Source organism: Canis lupus, chromosome 10, assembly GCF_048164855.1.
Source record: "Canis lupus baileyi chromosome 10, mCanLup2.hap1, whole genome shotgun sequence".
Classification (NCBI taxonomy): Eukaryota; Metazoa; Chordata; class Mammalia; order Carnivora; family Canidae; genus Canis; species Canis lupus.
In genome coordinates, this window is record NC_132847.1 from 68,193,852 (window position 1) to 68,211,771 (window position 17,920).

General features: G+C 33.2%; 1 protein-coding gene across 3 annotated transcripts in view; it reads right to left on the reverse strand.

Moving 5' to 3' along the window:
- The window catches only part of SHOC1 (shortage in chiasmata 1), an 81,310-nt gene that overhangs the window by 50,894 nt on the left and 12,496 nt on the right, over positions 1-17,920 (reverse strand). For 2 of the 3 annotated variants that reach the window (XM_072842345.1, XM_072842344.1), the window contains exons 5-9: positions 9,969-10,153; positions 3,125-3,287; positions 2,791-2,887; positions 1,273-1,420; positions 189-290 (exon numbers count right to left, since the gene is read on the reverse strand). In XM_072842345.1, coding sequence (XP_072698446.1) covers positions 189-290; positions 1,273-1,420; positions 2,791-2,887; positions 3,125-3,287; positions 9,969-10,153 — 695 coding nt within the window. The remainder of the gene's footprint in view (positions 1-188; positions 291-1,272; positions 1,421-2,790; positions 2,888-3,124; positions 3,288-9,968; positions 10,154-17,920) is intronic. The other variant, XM_072842346.1, reaches the window with a different exon arrangement.

Sequence of the window (17,920 nt, forward strand, 5' to 3'; positions counted from 1 at the left end):
ATAATCGGTTAATGATAGTAACAAATGCAAATGGACAGATAAGAGAAAAAATGACAACTTGGATTGCAATAATAAAATTTTAAACATGAAAACTGTCTCATAGTAGACCTTACATGTGAGTGTATTATACTTTTATATCACATATAGCTAACCGCTGATAAACTCAATGATTCATCCAAAATTTCTACCTGGTTCACTATACTCTGGTTCACAATGGCTTTGAATGGCCAAAATTTCTGTGGAGCTGCATTTTATATCCTCAATGTCACTTCCATGCTTGGCAGTAAGATCTGAAAAGAAAAGTAAGAAAGACTACTATCAGCATAAGTACTACCACATCAGGTTTTTTTGTAATGTTGTTTGTTCCTCTGTGGCAATGACACCGTTTAACTTAGTATACTATCAGAACCAACTGAAGGCTGGGAGTGGAACCCAACAGTCAGTCAGTAAAGTCACTTGTCCTTTACGTGAGCACTCATGGATTTGTGTCCTGCTAATAAGCCAATGGGCCACCCTGCAGTTTTAAGCCCTGCTAAATTTTCAAGTTCTGGTATGAATTTGATTAACTTACTCAGGTTGATTTTTCATTCCCTTGCTTTGATTTGTAGGCTGATACTTGATCTAGTCTTATCTGTAAGAATTCCTTCAAGTCTGTGGTCTAGTAATGGGAAGCATCCCTGTTCTCAATGGATATCATAAATCTCCCTTCACTCCTCCCTAATATTATATATCTTTAATGATTTCAATTGGAATTTATAAAAGAGTAGTTAAATATCTGGGCTTAAATTGTCATCAGAAAAATTCAACAATATTGACTAAGTCTAACTGGGATAAAAAAAATCTACATTTTAGGTTATGATTCTCCCAGTTACCTGATTCCATGAATCACGACCTTACTCTGAGCTTCTCCATATCTAACTAAAGTCAGCATAGAAGTTGTTAGTACTTTGTCATTGTTTATTAGAAAACAACTTTAAAAAATTAGTATAGTCATAGGTGATTTAGATTTACTTGTATAATTATATTGAAATGGTTAATTTGAGAGATGTTTTAAGTTTGCAAGTGTATAAAGAGAAAGACAATGAGAAAAGAGTCTCACCAACAATAATTCTAAGATTTACCTGCAGAACACTTTTTAAAAATCTGGGAGTTCAAAATAAATAAATAAAAATCTGGAGGTTTTTTAAACAGAAAACAGTTTAGTCAAGTACTTTTATAACAAACACTATTAAATAGTTTTTACAAGTAATGGATTTTTAAATTTATTCTCACCTCTTTTGAAAAGTTCATTTTCATCTGCATAATTTATTATTTCTGGAACTAAGTTTAATGATTCCTTCAGTTCGGAGAGTGATGGAATATCAGCTTCTTGTTTGGAGCTTGTAGATATTAAGAATTCACACTCAGACAAAATTGATGGCTGAAATAGTATAAGTAAAACAAGCTTTTAGGGAGCTTTTCCAGGTAAGTATTTCTGGACTCACAAACAGATATAATTTGTTTAATTGGTGTATCAAATTTTAGACTAAATATTTAAAAATTTTAATGTTATTAAAACATTTTTTAAAAAATAGAGGTATAGTAGCCAAAAATATACTACAAGCAATGTTCTGAATAATGTCTTTTATGGCCACTGATTATACTAGTGATGTACAGTATTCTAGATGCAGAAATATCTTCTTTTGGCCTAATAACAAATTTCTAAACTTCTGAATTAAAAATAATCACTGTAGTAGATGAGAAATAGTGAATGGAGAGAAGTTAAAAGGGTAGATGAAATGGAATGGATCTTTGCTACATGTCATTAAATACACTTCTTTTTCATTCCTACAGAACGGGATTCTATGTGCACAATTCTCAGAGCTAATAGGTGAGGGATGGGGGGACTAGAAAAGAAGCTAATAGGTAAATTAATATTTTCACCATGTATATTAACATTTTTAATTGTAAGGAAACCCTTTAAATGCCTTATGATATCTGTATCTGTATCTATATTTACATTTCTATCTATATTCTTTGAATGTCTTAAGAAAAGCCCCAAATATGAAACATTTTCAGTTGTTTCAAAAAAATGTTTAAAGTAATTTATAAATGCATTGAATCTATATGGGCCTAGTTTTCCGAGTTTGTTAAATTGTAAAAAATTCTTTGCACTCTCAACTGCTAAAATTCTTTACATAATAATATCATAGTAACAATTTTGTGTCTATCGGAACTGTATGCTAAAAAAGAAGGGATGCCTTTGAGGAATTTGATCTTTAATATGTAATGATGCTATCTTCCTTATTAACCACAGGCAGCACCTAAAATGAAGTCTCAGACCATCTTTATTCTTACTACTTCAATGAGAAACTTCTCTGACATAGTGCTGTTTTGTGTGTAACTCACAAATCAAAATCAACATTTCTAGCTCTGGTTTCCAATTTTTTAATTAGAGTATGACCACTTAATGTTCTATACCAGGTAGATTTATTAAAATCACTAAGAAATATTTTTAAATTCACTATACCTCGGCTGCACAATATCAACCAAAATACATCTGAGTAGGACCCAGGCTCCAGGATTTTATTAAAACTCTCCAAGTAATTCCAATGTGCAACCACAGTTTAGAACCACTGTCTTAAAGTAAATTTGACTCCGTTACTGGTATATTTAACCTATTACCAAGTCTTTTTTAACTTGACAATAGTAGATAGTCAATGCATATTACTGAAATTTATAAAAGTGTGCTTTACCAACTTTTATAAAAACATTACTGAAAGCAAGTATTACAGTTTCATTTAAACCTACTGTATCTTCTAGCTTTTCCTGACAAAAGTTCTCTTTATGCATGTAAAAATCTTCTTTCACAAGACTTTTCAAATCTCCTTGAAATGAGAAATGTTCCCTTAACAAAAAATAAAACATTAAATTAGTGTCTACTAAAAAAAAGCAAGGTACATACTAAATGTAGCCAACCAAATTAAATAATAATTTAACACAATGATTAAAACTGGAATTGAAAAAAAAGAGAAAAACCTGGAATTGAGATAAATGATAAATATTATTATTGATAACATCTAGACTTGTGAGCATACAAAGATATTTTCTCCCTTAAAAATATTTGCATCAGACAATTAAGTACCTGAAGAAATTAGCTTCTGTGAAGATCTGTTCTTTGAAATCTAAAATGGGGTCCTTTATCAAAAATGGTTTTAGCCTACTCAACAGAGTATGCACAGTTGGTAGCTGACTTTTATATGTCATCAAGTTATTTACAAAAAGTATTTCTTCATCAATATATAAATCTGAAAAAAAGAAATGTAAAGGAATAAGAAAAAATCTAAAAGTTACACAAAGGGATTTAGTTAGTTACTGCAATTAGCCATTTAAACATCCTTTAAATTCTTTAATTCTTTATTGTATTGTGCATATAAAGCATGCAGCATAGGATTGGCATATAGGCAAAAGCTCAGTAAATTTTAGCATTACTTAGTACACTGACTAGTAACCAAACATCCTGAAAGAGTTGTAATGGCTTTTCTTTTCAACAAAGATTAATAATTGGTGGAAAATATCTTGCAGCCATATCCTCCAAAATAACCAGGGGTAGCCTAATCAGAGTTGTAAAGAAATAAAAGCATTTGACTTTTGTGGAACCTAGTCTTTTCTCTGCATCATTTTAGCTCTTAAAGTCTTGAATTCATCCCTAGAGGTTCAGAGATGTAGGGAAAGGAGATGGTCTACAAAACCTACAAATGAGATCAATTCAGATTCTATCACTGTAATGATTTAAAAAATTGTTTCTAGTATAAAATAGAAATAAAATTTTCATTGGCAAGTTGATTATAATGAAAGTAATATGGCAAAGTACTTGACAAGTGTGATACATCATATATTAGGAAACACTAATGCTAACAGTTAATTACTGGAATAAATTTCTCCCGTCGATCTCCACCCTATTATGTTCAGGTTACTTTAGAATCTTAGCCAACTATGTCAGTGCTTTAACACTTTCTGAGCCAAAGGAAGGAATGTAAAACCTGTTCCCATTCTACTATAAGCTCCTGAGTGGAAGGAAGAAAGGGAAAATATAAGTTTAGATGAAGAGCTATTCAGAAAGCCAAACTCCCCAAAGCCAAAGCTACAAGGAAGCAGGAGCAACAATCTCTTGTTCTGGGTAGTAACCTTTCAGTTAAGTAAATTTAAAATGTCATGAGCGAGGAATAGCATGGAGTGATGACTCCCATGACCAACTACATCATTGGCATGCATGTGTCTAATAAATATGTGGTGTTAAGCAGGCAGCCAGGAAACATCCCTTTGCCTGGTGTTACCTTGAAGTGCCAAAAGAGAATTTGTTCCATAAACTAGCCTCTTAAGAGATTACTTATCTGAACCTGCCAAGTTTCTGATAATTTCATGGCCAAGAGCTTCCCATAACAAATTTGGCATAGTTCTTTTATATACCAAAGAGAGCTAGCCAATCAATTCCGTATCTAAACAGGGCTTATGTTTGACAATTACACATAGTTCATTTGTATATCCATTCTGATTACTGAAGTCGTATTAGTAGTAAAAATCCAAACAGCATTTGTTTATATCTCCAACAGGTCCTCTAGCCATTTTCTCTTTCTAGATGAGTAGGCTCATCCTACTATTTCTGCAAGTCTATGGAAAGAAACATCTACCAGTTATGAGGTCTTATTTTCCAACCATCCATTTTTGATAGAGCCACTTGAGGGCAGCAACACACTACAACCAATGTTCTTTGTAACCACACAAAAGTTCTACGAAGGGTGCTACTTCCGTATATTCTTAAGGTTATACAACACTTCCTGGAGTCCTTACTTTATTATAGCTCTTCTATACAGATATGAGGATACTGTTTTCCTCTATTGTAAAGAAGTGTTGAATTGTTACAAAGAAGCAAATATTTTGCTAGTTAACTATGAAAAGAAACAGTAGAGATCTACTTGACAGGACAGACAAGTTTATTCTTGCAGAAGATTCCTTTATCTACCTAGAAAACCCAAGATTACTAAATGAAAACAAATAAAGGAGTTCACTAGGTGCCTGATTAAAAATAAATTAGAAAATCTCCGGTTTTCAAACGTATATAACCCTCCCCCCAATTAATGGAAAATTCATTCATAATGATGACAAGTATACAAACATCAAGAAATCAACATAACAAACATGTGCAGAAAGTATATGAAAGAAACTATAAAAGTTTAATGAGGACCATTTAAAAAATTGAATAAAAGGCAAGATAAATCATTTTCCTGGTTAGTAAGACTAATGGTAAAAAAAAAAAGTAAAAAATTTCAATGACATTACAATTTCTCAAGAGATCTCTTTTGGAAATTAAAAAACTGATTTACTGAAAGTAAATCTAGAAGAATACATGAGAGTAGGAAAAAAATTTAATAACAAAAATAAGATATTAATACATGTTATTATTATATATTAAATAGTTAAAACTGTATGGTACAATAATAGACAAATTAATAGAACGTAATATCCAGAAACACTCTAATGTGGGCAAGGATTTAGCATATTTTGTAAGTGGCATATCTAATCAGTAAAGAAAGTAAAGACTATGCCATAAATGATACCAAAATCTTAAGGAAAATCTTAAAGAAAACATGAATACATATTTTTCTAATTTTAGGAAGAATTTTCTAAGTAAAAAAGCAATGAAAGAAACCTTAAAGGAAAACATTGATAGCCTGGTTAGTTTTAAATTAAATATACATTAAATATATCTTTGACATATACAGATAAAATGTAAGAAGAGAAAAATAGATAAGCAAATCATTTCACAAAATAAAAATATGCAAATGTCCAGTAAAATGAAAAATTTTTGTAGATTTTATTTATTTATTATTTAGAGAGAAAATGAGACAGTGAGTGTGTGGGTGCATATGAGCTCAAGTAGGGGGAGTGGCAGAGGGAGAGGAGTGGGAGAGAATCTTGCAGACTCCCTGTCCAGCATGGAGCCCCATGCGGGGCTTGGTCTCAGGACTCTGAGATCATGACCCTAGCGAAAATCAAGAATTGCGCTCTCAACCTACTGAGCCACCTAGGTACCCCAAACAAATAATTTTTTAAATCCAAGTAAAATATAATTCTGCCCATCACATTGATTAAAATGTATTAACACAATATCAGTAGTAAATATACCCAATGATGATAAGGCTAGTATGAATAGGATATTCTCATATCATGCTAGTGAATGTATAGTTTAAAAAATACTTATATTAAATAATTCCATTTCCATGAATTTACTCTACAGAAAGAATTGGAAATGGAAGCATACATTTATGTACATATTTGAAATTAAAAACAACATTAGTCTTCTCAAATTGGGGAATGTATGATACATAAGATTTAGAACTGCAGTCATTAAAAGAACAAAGAATGCTTTTGAAGACAAGTGCATTGTGAAATGTTCTCAAGATAATGTTAACAATTAAAAATAATATAATGCAGACACAATATGATCCCAATAGAAAAACGATTTATGTTTAGATTAAAGGTTTGGAAGTTTTTAATAAGGGACATTCTTCATATTTAGGATGTAGCTATCTTAACAGATGTAGGAAACATTAATAAAATTCAGTCCTCTTTCATGATCAAAAACTCTTAGCAAACTCAATACAGAAAGAGCTTCTTCAACCCAATAAAGTAAATTCTTCCAACATTTAACCATTGAAACTGACATAGGCATTGTAAATGATTCACCACTGAAATGATATTTACATCATTTTTAATGATGAAACTTTAAAGTATTTCCTTTACTGTCAAGAACGAGATGAGGATGGTAACATCACTGTTTCTATTAAACAATGTCCTGGAGGTCCTAGTCAGCACAATAAGACAAAAAAAAAAAAAGATAAATGTTGTAAAGGAAGACACAGATGGGCAACAAAATCACTGTCTTAGAGGTGTCTGTACTCCCACTGCAGCATTATTCCACAGCCAAGGTGTGGAAACCATATGAGTGTCTGTCCACAGATAAGTGGATAAAGAAAATGTGTTTTAAAGAAAACAATTGATAAAGAAAATATTGTTTTCTTTAAAATGTGTTTTATACACACAGATTTAAGAAAATACTGTTCAATCTTAAAAAGGAAGGAAATCCTGAAATTTGCATTATGGATGAACATGGAGGATATTTTGCTAAGTGGAATAAGCCAGGCAGAGAATAGCAAATACTGCATGATATCACTTGTATGTGGAATAAAAAAGAAAAGTAGAACTCATGAAAACAGAGTAGAATTGTGGTTGCCAAGGCCTGGGACTCGGCTGTGGGGAAATAGGAAAGGTTAGTAAAACAGTACAAACTTCTAGTTATAAGATGAATAAAGTGTGAGGATCTGATGTATAAAACAGTAACTATAGTTGATACTATGCAGTGTATAACTGAAATTTGCTAAGAAAATAGAACTTAAAAAAAAATTAAAAAACAAAACAAAACAAAAAAAATAAATAAAAAAAAAGAAAATAGAACTTAAGTGTTCTTACCAAAAAAAAAAAAAAAAAAAAAAAAAGAAAGTAAATATGTGAAGTGATGGATGTATTAATTCAATGATGGGAATCTTTTATGATGTATATATATATATATATATATATTAAATTATCACATTCTACACTTTAAATACATTTAAAAAAAGGAAAAAAACATGTGGGTAGTTGATGAAGTCAGAAGACTGCTGCTTTTTATTACAAATTTTGAGTAACTATTTGATTCTCTAAATTGTCTGCATGTACAATTTTTTTTTAATCAAAAATAGAGATGCCTGGGTGGTGCAGTCAGTTAAGGATCTGATTCTTGGTTTCAGCTTAAGTTATGATCTCAGGGTGGTGGGATTGAGCCTTGCAACAGGCTCCACGCTAAGCCCAGAATCTGCCTGATTCTCTCTGCCCCTCTCCTCTTTCTCTCTCAATCTCTCTGTTAAATAAATAAGGAAATCTTTAAAAAAATAATAAAAATAAAATTAAATTTAAAATAAAGCTACATTTGCATTTGCTTATATATTGCTAGGACATCTGAAATGATATTCATAAAATAATTACATTTATTAACAAATAATATGTGAGTGTTGTAGGAATATTAGTATATATCAACAAACCAATAAAAGAAAATTACCCACTGTTTTTGTCTTAAAGAAACGTTTTGACATTAACGTATAATTTGGTAATTAACTACATTTAAGACAAAATTTACAGTATCAGTTGAATTTCAAAACATAATGCATTCCTTTTGATTTAAACATTGAGACCAAAATATCTATAAATCTGGCAGCAATCAATATAGCTGCAAAGATAATAAACGAAATTGGCAAATCTAAATTTATAAAATGATGTCTAATGACACAGGACCCCTAAGGCAATATAGGATATGGATAATTTATATGTATTTGGAAACCCAAGCATATTTTCATTCACTGAATAGTAGTTTAGGAAGTTTCTGACTCTGGTTCATGACAGATATCATGAAGTTTACTAATAATGGTTTCTAGTTTTCCACATTAATAATAATAGCTATGTTTGATATCTGTCATGTTTTTTACAAACTATCTCATTACGTGTACAAATATACTAGTTGATCCCCACAAACATTTTTATAAGAAATTAGAATAAGTTAAAAGATATTATAGAAGAAATTTGAAAACCATACAATTTTTTTAAAGATTTTATTTATTTATTCATGTGAGACACTGAGAGAGAGGTAGAGACACAGACAGAAGGAGAAGGAGGCTCACTGCAGGGAGCCCCAAGGTGGGACTCCATCCCACAATTCTGGGATCATGCCCTGAGCCGAAGGCAGACACTCAACTGCTGAGCCACCCAGGCGTCCCCAAAACCATAAAATTTTTAATAGCTGTCTTCAAATTACACCACTTTTAAAGTGGAGATTTAGACTATGATAAAATCTTTTGACTCCAAATTCAGATTATTCCTAAAATATCATGTTCTAAAGTTTAGTCTTTATTCTTTTTGAAAGATTTTGTTAATTTGGAGAGAGAGAGAGAGACTGTGTGCATGAATGAGTGGGAGGGAGCTGGGGGAGGAGGGGAGCAAGGGAAGAGGAAGAGGAAGAGGGAGAGAAGCAAACTCCCTGTTGACCACAGAGCCAGACCTAGGGCTCCATCCCACAACCTCAAGATCAAGAGTTGGATGCTCAACCAACTGAGCTACCTGGGTGCCCCTCAAGTTTAGTCTTGAATGCAAATCTCTCACACTCTTTCATCTTTAACTAACAGGGATCTAACTAAATCATCACATACCTATTTGCCAACAGTAAAAATTTTATACACAACTTATGTATTTACAAAAAACAGCAGTAAAAGAACCGTTATTATATATATCATCTATTAATTTATTGTAGCTCACGCTATAGCATATCTTAAACTTTAAGTCTTAAAGGTAGTTCTCGCAAGTTTTACACTAGTGGAAGAATTTAGCACCCTCAAGGAAGATGAAAATTTGGAATATAGTTTGGATAAAATGTACTTTAATTATTAATTATGGTAAACTTGTGAAAACGAAGTAAATTTCCTGATCTAATACTGCAACTAATGCATCTCTACTTTGAATTATGGTTTCATATTAGATGAGACTGAAAATCTTGAGCATATTTTAGAAAATAAAATATAGCCATCATTTAATAATCTACTATTTTAATGTTATAACAGATTGCTGTCATCAGATCTGGTTATAATAATATGGTGTGAGCACAATATGATCAAATATCTGAGGCTATTTTGATGTCCAGGACACAGAAACTCCAAAAACAATCAAATTCACACACACAAAAATATTTTCCTAATGTGGCAAAGCTTAGAATTATAATTTTGCAGGTGGATACCCTTAAAAAATAGAAAAATTAAAAATCCAATAAAACAAAAACACTCATCAAAATGAAAATCTGTATGTTAGTAAGAAATGTTTTATAACAATAGAAATAACAAATGTCTCACCTTTGTTCTGTGTTTGAAGTGTTGAACATTTTTCTAAACCGCCAATAGGTGTAAAGACTTCATTATAGTCTGTATCAGTATATAAACTGGCTTCCTCTATTTCGATTGGAGAGTTTGGGTTTGAACTTGGAACAATTTCCTCAAACCCATAGTCAATCTCGGTCATCATTCCTGTAACTGTTTTTCTATGACATTATAAAATTACTGATTATATGATGTCCCATTTTAAAATATCTTTATTAACAAATAGTATATGTTCATTGTAGAAAAATTACAATATTCCAACAGATACAGAGAAAAGTTAGCCCCAACACTTGAGACAAATTAAAAAAATATGCACTTTCTCAATTAGTTTTGGATATTTTAAAACAAAAATGGATTCATGTACATAGTATTATAAAACCTGCCATTTCTGGTAAACAATAAAACATGAGTACATTTATATGTTAATCAATGTACATTCACTTCATTTTTGATGGATGAACAAGATCCCACTGTATCGCTAAGCCATAATTCACTCAAACAGTTCCCTATTGTTGGCAATTTAAATTTGTTGTAATTGCTTGCCATTATACTGCAAGGGATATCTTTGTGCCTTTGCCTGTTTTCTCAAAATATGTTTCCTAAAAACAGAAATGAAGAGGTTAAAGGTATACAGATTTTTAGACTTTGCCATGCATTGTCAAGTTTTCCTTATGTTGGATTTTCAATGTTTGCTTTTCCACATCATTATCCAACCTTTTATATTCTGTTCTTCAACCTGGGAACGTCATCTTCATGCCTGAACTAAGCTCCCTTGCTCTCTGCTTCTGGTTGGGTTCAGCTGATAGGAAGCATTGGCAGGAGATCAAAGGTGGGAAGAGAGACAAGTTGGGATATTATTGTTCCCAAATCCTTTTCTCCTGGGCCACAATTTGGAAGTGGCTGCATTCTTGTACCAACAATTACATCTCATGTCAGATAGCCCCTCTCCTACAGCTAGCCATAGTTCTTACTGAGTTGATTACTGCTCAGTCCCCTTGCTCCTTCAAGCTTAGTGTTAACAACATCCTGGTGTTGCTGATCATGGGCAATTTTTTGGCTCCCTTGACCTTGCCCATTCCTTGCCTGTTTCCTGATTCATCCAGGTATATCTGCACTTTTAAATGAATTTTCTAACAAATAAATATATTACTTGCAATTTAACTACACATTCTAGTATGCCTTTTTCCTCCTGATATCCTAGAATATTTTAGCCTCAATAATTCCCTACACAGACTGAAAGAACCAAAATCAATGCAATTCCCCAATGTAACTGGAGAAAAGTATGTTGTATCTTCAAATTACTGATAGAAAAAAATCTCTAAATTTCTCCTTTACTCTTTAACACAATATAAGGAACAAGCTCACCCAGGTCCATATTATTCATAAGACCATTGATTCCTGTGTGAATATTTATAGACTTTTAAATTGTAGCATTTAGATTGCAATTATCTTTTTTTTGTTTTAAATGCTACTAATAGGATCAGTAATTTGTAATAATCATTGATACTACATTTTTAAGAAAATCCAGTCAGTTCTCTCCTCTTAGATATAAATGTTCTATAAAGAAAAGTTATTTCCTGGATTTCCTCCTACCTCCATGTCCAATATCATCTGTTCTTTGTTCACTGACATCTCCTCCTCTGCCTACACTGTAGATACTGATATTTCACCAGCTTCTAATCTAAATGATGTTTGCTTTCTTTCCATATCATTCTATTTGGGTAAATTCATCCACTCCAATTCACTAATTCCTTAACTTAAAAGAAATATTAACTGAGTATCCACAGTGTGCTAATACCATTTTAGGCACTGAGAATGGAGTAGTAGAACTCCAAATAAAATTCTTACCCTCATGAAGCTAACCTGTTAATGGGATGAGAGACAAACAAACAAATAACATAATGTCAGGTGGTAAACACTGTTATGAATAAAATAAAATATTATGGCATCAAGTAAGAACCAGATTGTTGGTAAGAGGTCTATTAGAGGGTAGTTAGTGAATGGGCAGCTGAGGAGCTGATAATTCCACAGCTACCTGAATAATGGCAGGGAATGAGCTATACAAAGGCCTAAAGTGGAGTAATAAGGTTGGCATAGTCTAAGAAAAGCAGAAAGGTCAGGGTGACTGAAACAGAGTAAATTTAGATAGGTAGGCAGGGACTACATCATGTTGGGCATTATAATACTGGTAAGAACTTTAGATTTTATTCAATGTGCAATGGGATACTTTCAGTAGGTTATAACAGAGACAGTTCATGATCTGTGTCTAAAAAAAAAAAATTCCAGGTAAACTCTTAAAAGAAAATAGAGGAATAAATCCTCGTGACTTAGGCAAAGCCTCTTAGATATGATGCTAAAAGCTGAAGTGACAAAAGAAAAAACAGATAAATTGGAATTCATCAAAATTTTTTAAAAATTGTGCTTCAAAAAAAATTGTGCTTCAAAGGATACTAAGTGAAAAGACAATCCACAGAAGAAAATATTTGTAAATCATGTATCTAATAAGGGACTTGTATCTAGACTATATAATAAACTCTTAAAATTCAATTATAAAAAGACACATAAGCCAATTGGAAAATGGGCAAAGGATTTGAATAAACATTTTCTTGAAGAAGATAAACTAAAAGTCAATAATTACATAAAAAGATGCTAAACATCATTAGCCAGGAGGGAAATGCAAATCAAAACTATAATGACATATAATGAGCCACCCATTAGGATGGCTATAATAAAAAAGACAGAAAATAACAAGTGTTGGCAAGGATGTAAATAAATTATAACCTTCATACACTGCCTGTGGAAATGCAAGATGGTACAGCTTCTTAGAAAATAATTTGGCAATTCCTCAAACAGTTAAATACTGAGTTACCAATATGATCTAGTAATTCTACTACTAGAGAAATGAAATCATATGTATGCACAAAAACTTACCCACAAATATTTATAGCAGCATTACTCATACTACCCAAAAACTGAAAACAACCTAAATGTCCATCAACTAATGAATGGATAAATAAAATATGCTATGTCCACACAATGGAATATTATTTGGCCATTAAAAAAACCCAAAGTGGGGATCCCTGGGTGGCACAGCGGTTTAGTGCCTGCCTTTGGCCCAGGGCGCGATCCTGGAGACCCAGGATCGAATCCCACGTCGGGCTCCCAGTGCATGGAGCCTGCTTCTCCCTCTGCCTGTGTCTCTGCCTCTCTCTCTCTCTGTGTGACTATCATAAATAAATAAAAATTAAAAAAAAAACCAAAGCGTTGATACATGCTATAACACAGATGAACCTTGAAAACATTATGCTATGTGAAAGAAACCAGTCAAAAGAGATCTCACATTGTAAGCGTCATGTTGTGTTTTATAATAAGAAATATATATATGGTCTTCATCCCAATTTCTGGCAAGGAACTCCTAAAGCCCTTGGAATTTCCTAAAGGTGTATTTGGTTATGTTAATGAGGTGACTTTTGGAAAACCTCTCTGTTGCCCAGAGAACCAACCATGTGATCAGAGGGCTGGAATTTCAGCCCCATTCCTCTGACTTCCAGAGAGGAGAGAAAGGCTGGAGCCTGAATCAACTGTCAATGGCCTATGACTGAATCAATCATGTGCATGTAATGAAGCCTTCATTAGAACACAAAGGGATGGGGTTCAGAGAGCTTCTGGGTTGGTGAACATAGGGAAATGCTGAGAGAGTGGTGTGAAGACAAAGGGTATAGAAACTCCATGCCTCTTTCCCATACCTTGCCCTATGTATCTCTTCCATCTGGTTGTTCCTGAGTTATATACTTTTAAAATCATCTGGCAATTCAGTAAATAAAATATTTCTGTGAATTCTGTGAGTCTGTCTAGCAAATTGATCAAATCTAAGGAGTTATTACTGGAACCTCCAATCTATAGCAGGTGGGTCATAACCTGCTTGCAAGTGGATTCTAAAGTAGGGTGAAAGGGGAGGCAGTCTTGTAGGACTGAGACCTTAACAGATGGTATCTGATGGTATCTCTGGGTAGATAGTGTCAGAATTGGGTTAACTGTAGGATACCCAGTCGACGTCAGAGCATTGCTTGTTGTTTGGGGAAACTACACTCCCTCCCTATGCTAGAACTGGTGTATGATTTTAATTCAATTCCATTTATATGAAATGTCCAGAATAGGCAAATCTAGAGAAGCAGAAAGTAGACTGGTAGTTGCCTGTCTGGAGGAGGAGAAAAAAATGGTGAGTGGATGTTAAGAAGTATAAGATTTCTTTTTGTGTTGATGAAAATGCACTAAAATTGATTGTGGTGATAATTGCACAACTCTGTCAATAAACTAAAAACCACTGAATTGGACATTTTAAATGGGTGAATTATATGGTTATGAATCATATTTCAATAAATCTGAAACATAAACCAAACATAGAGTAAGTATAGGGTTTGAAGCCAGACAGACTAGGATTCGAGTATTTTTTGGGGGGGGGTTTGAGTTTTTAAAGAGCTCCAACTATTGATTGTGGGCAAGTTATTTAATGAGTCTCAGTTTCTCATATTTCTCATATTACTATTGGGATAGTAATATCCACCTCACATAATAGTTACAAGGTGTACAGAAAATAAATATATGTACAATTTTCTGCATTCAGTTGCATTCATCTGAATACAACAAGACAAGGAATAGGGAATATTGTTACACAGTTTTCCTCTTACTCTACTTGGCTATGTGCTCTCTCCTGGAAGCTAGGAAGTTTATTGCATGGTTCTCCCTGTTTTTGCATTTTGCCCTTGTCTCCATAGTTTGATAGCCTCAACCCCTTCTTTATCCTGTCCATCAAGCTAAAAAGGGTACTATATTTATTCTAATATGTATTTATTAGGAATTTAACATGTCTTTAAACTATGCTGGTGAAGGTTTTTTTGTTTATTTTTCCTTTGCTGGTGCCTTTTAAAAAATTAGAATAGTTATTTTCATTGGTGCTCTGTTGCAAGTTTTGCAACTTTGACTACAGCAGCTAATTTTCTTGTATGTCCTGTTATTTTTAGTGTGTAATTTTGCAGAACATAAGCTTTCTTAGGAAGAAATGGCAGTAAATGCCCATATATGTTAAAACATAGTACACCAACAAATTAACAAAAGAATTGAGGCCTTCTAATCAATATTAAGTAACAAAAATAGAAACAAGGAACGAAGAGAGGTGAGAATGAGAGGAAAAGCAAGATTTAGGAACTCTAGTTAGTGTTAATAATCAGAATGTTTATTCCTAAAATCCATTAGGTAACAAAACTGCAGTAGCAAAATTATTTCAAATTAAATTTTAACATGAGGAATCTCTGTATTTTCTGCTCAATTTTGCTGTGAACCAAAACTTCTTTAAAAATAAAGTCTATTAAAAATTAAATCTTACTGTATGAGACAAAATTTAAATTAATAATAGCTTAAACATACAAAGTGGAGTTGAGAAGTCCATGGCTAGTAAAGCAGTTTTCAGTGTGTTAGAGACTAAAACTCCTTTGTCCCATTCTTTGACTCCTACATTTAGTTCTTGTTAGTATAGTCCAAGCTGATTGCTGGAGTCAGTCATCTCTAGTCCAGTGTTGGGAAGGAGAAAAGTGAAGGAGAAAAACATGCTGTTTCCTTTAAGGACGTTCCCCAGAAATTGCATAAGCCTCTTTTGCTTAATATCCCGTTGGGAAGAATTTAGTTGCATGGCTATGCTGAGTTATAGGGAAGCTGAGAAATGTAAATGTGATCTAGGTGGTGCCACAGGTCCACCTTCTTTGCCAGGGGCTCTATCTTGGTACTGCAAAATGAAGGGAAGGTCAGATAAGATCAGGTGTCCATTCTTTCAAGACCTCCCATTTCTCCTATACATGAATCTTGTATCATGTATACAAGATACTCTACTTGGCTATGTGCTCTCTCCTGGAAGCTAGGAAGTTTATTGCATGGTTCTCCCTGATGTTTTTGCATTTTGCCCTTGTCTCCATAGTTTGATAGCCTCAACCCCTTCTTTATCCTGTCCATCAAGCTAAAAAGAGTACTATATTTATTCTAATATGTATTTATTAGGAATTTAACATGTCTTTAAACTATGCTGGTGAAGGTTTTCTTTGTTTATTTTTCCTTTGCTGGTGCCTTTTAAAAAATTAGAATATTTTCATTGCCTTCTTGAGGACTTACTGCGTATTCTTGCTCTATGCCTTCAGACATGCTGTTTCCTATGCCTAAAATATTTTCTTTCAAGCTAGTTTCTCCTTCAATGTCCAATTTGATTGAAAAGTTCAATTTCTACCTTTTTAAAAAATATTTTATTTATTTTTTTTTGAGAGAAAGAGAGGGAGAGAGAGATACAACACAACACAAATGCATAGAGAGAGAAACCAGAGGGAGGGGTAGAGGGAGAAGCAGACTCCTCACTGGGCAAGAAGCCCAGGCTCGGGGCTCAATCCCAGGACCCTGGAATCATGACCTGAGCCAAAGGCAGATGCTTAACCTTTTACTGAGCCACCCAGGGGCCCCTCAATTCCTACTTCATGATAAAGCTGATCTTTCCTGCTTATAAATGCACAGTCCTACCAATCTAATTCATGGGGTAAAGAGATCTTAGAAATCATCTTTTTTCTTGTTTATTTAGGTAGGTTCCTGGGCCAGCAGTATCAGCACATCTAGGAGCACACAGCAAGAGCAGATTCTGGGGTGCCTGGTTGGCTTAGCCAGTTAAGCATCTAACTCTTGATCTCAGCTCAGGTTATGATCTCAAGCCCTGTGTTGGGTTCCATGCTGGTCATGAAGACTACTTAATTAAAAAAAAAAAAAAGTACACAATCTCAGGCCCCAACACAGGCCAACTGAATCAGGATCTCCATTTTTAATATCATCAGGTGATTCATATGCCCATTAAAGTTTGAGGAACACTGATCCAGTATCATTATACTGATAGAGTGAAGTTAGAGAAAATTACTTGTCAAGTAGATACTACTTGATATTTCAAATCAAGACCTGAAATCCACATTTTTTAATTAATGGAGCAGAACTCTTTTCAGTATGCCTTCCTGCTTCCTCATCGCTCAGTTTAGTTACGCAATAAATACTTTGTGTTGGCCTGATGCCTTGTGATTAGACTTTATGATAGTAATCTTATCATTTAATTCTTAAATGGTTAATTTTTTATGTCTATATATTATCTTCCTAACCTGACCTTTAAATTCCTAGGTGTTGGAAATGGTATATTAGGCTTCTTTGTATTTTGAATTGGGACACATTTAAATTGGTTATTTGTTTCTTTCCAGCACAACTAAGGACAGCTTAAATTACTAAAACCTGGAAACGTGAATAATACCTAAATCCTTCTTGGGTCTCATCGACACTCTTTATACAAAGTGAAGCAACAGAGTAAATTACCTTTGCACTGAAATCTCTAATTTATATCTATATTAACAATGTAGACTGGGTTAGATATTCTTCCTTATATTATGCTGTGTTCCTATCTCTGTCATTGTATTTTCTTGTAATTATTTATTTATAAATCTCTACTCCCTATTTTCTTCTGTTCTTTGAGAGTAGAGACTGTGTCTTATTTATTTGTGTATCCTGATCCAGCATACAGGATTGTATATAATAAATATTTGGTGAATGACTGAACTAATAATAATCTTCTGACAAAGTATGTTAGCAAATAGCCTTGAAATTGCACTTATACTCAGGAAAAAAGACTGATTTTAGTATGAAGTATCCTATAGACACATTCTACAAGAAGTATAATAACATATTTGCTTTGTTTCTCTGTGTGTTTTATAACACAAATGCATAGAGAACAGTTAATATGTGATAAATGAGGGAAAAATAAAAAGGGTATAAATCACTTATATTAACCTGTTTTTTGTATTCAGATTAGGGCTTTTTCTTCAGCTGAAAGAATAAAATAAAAAAAATTAAAGAATAAAATCTGT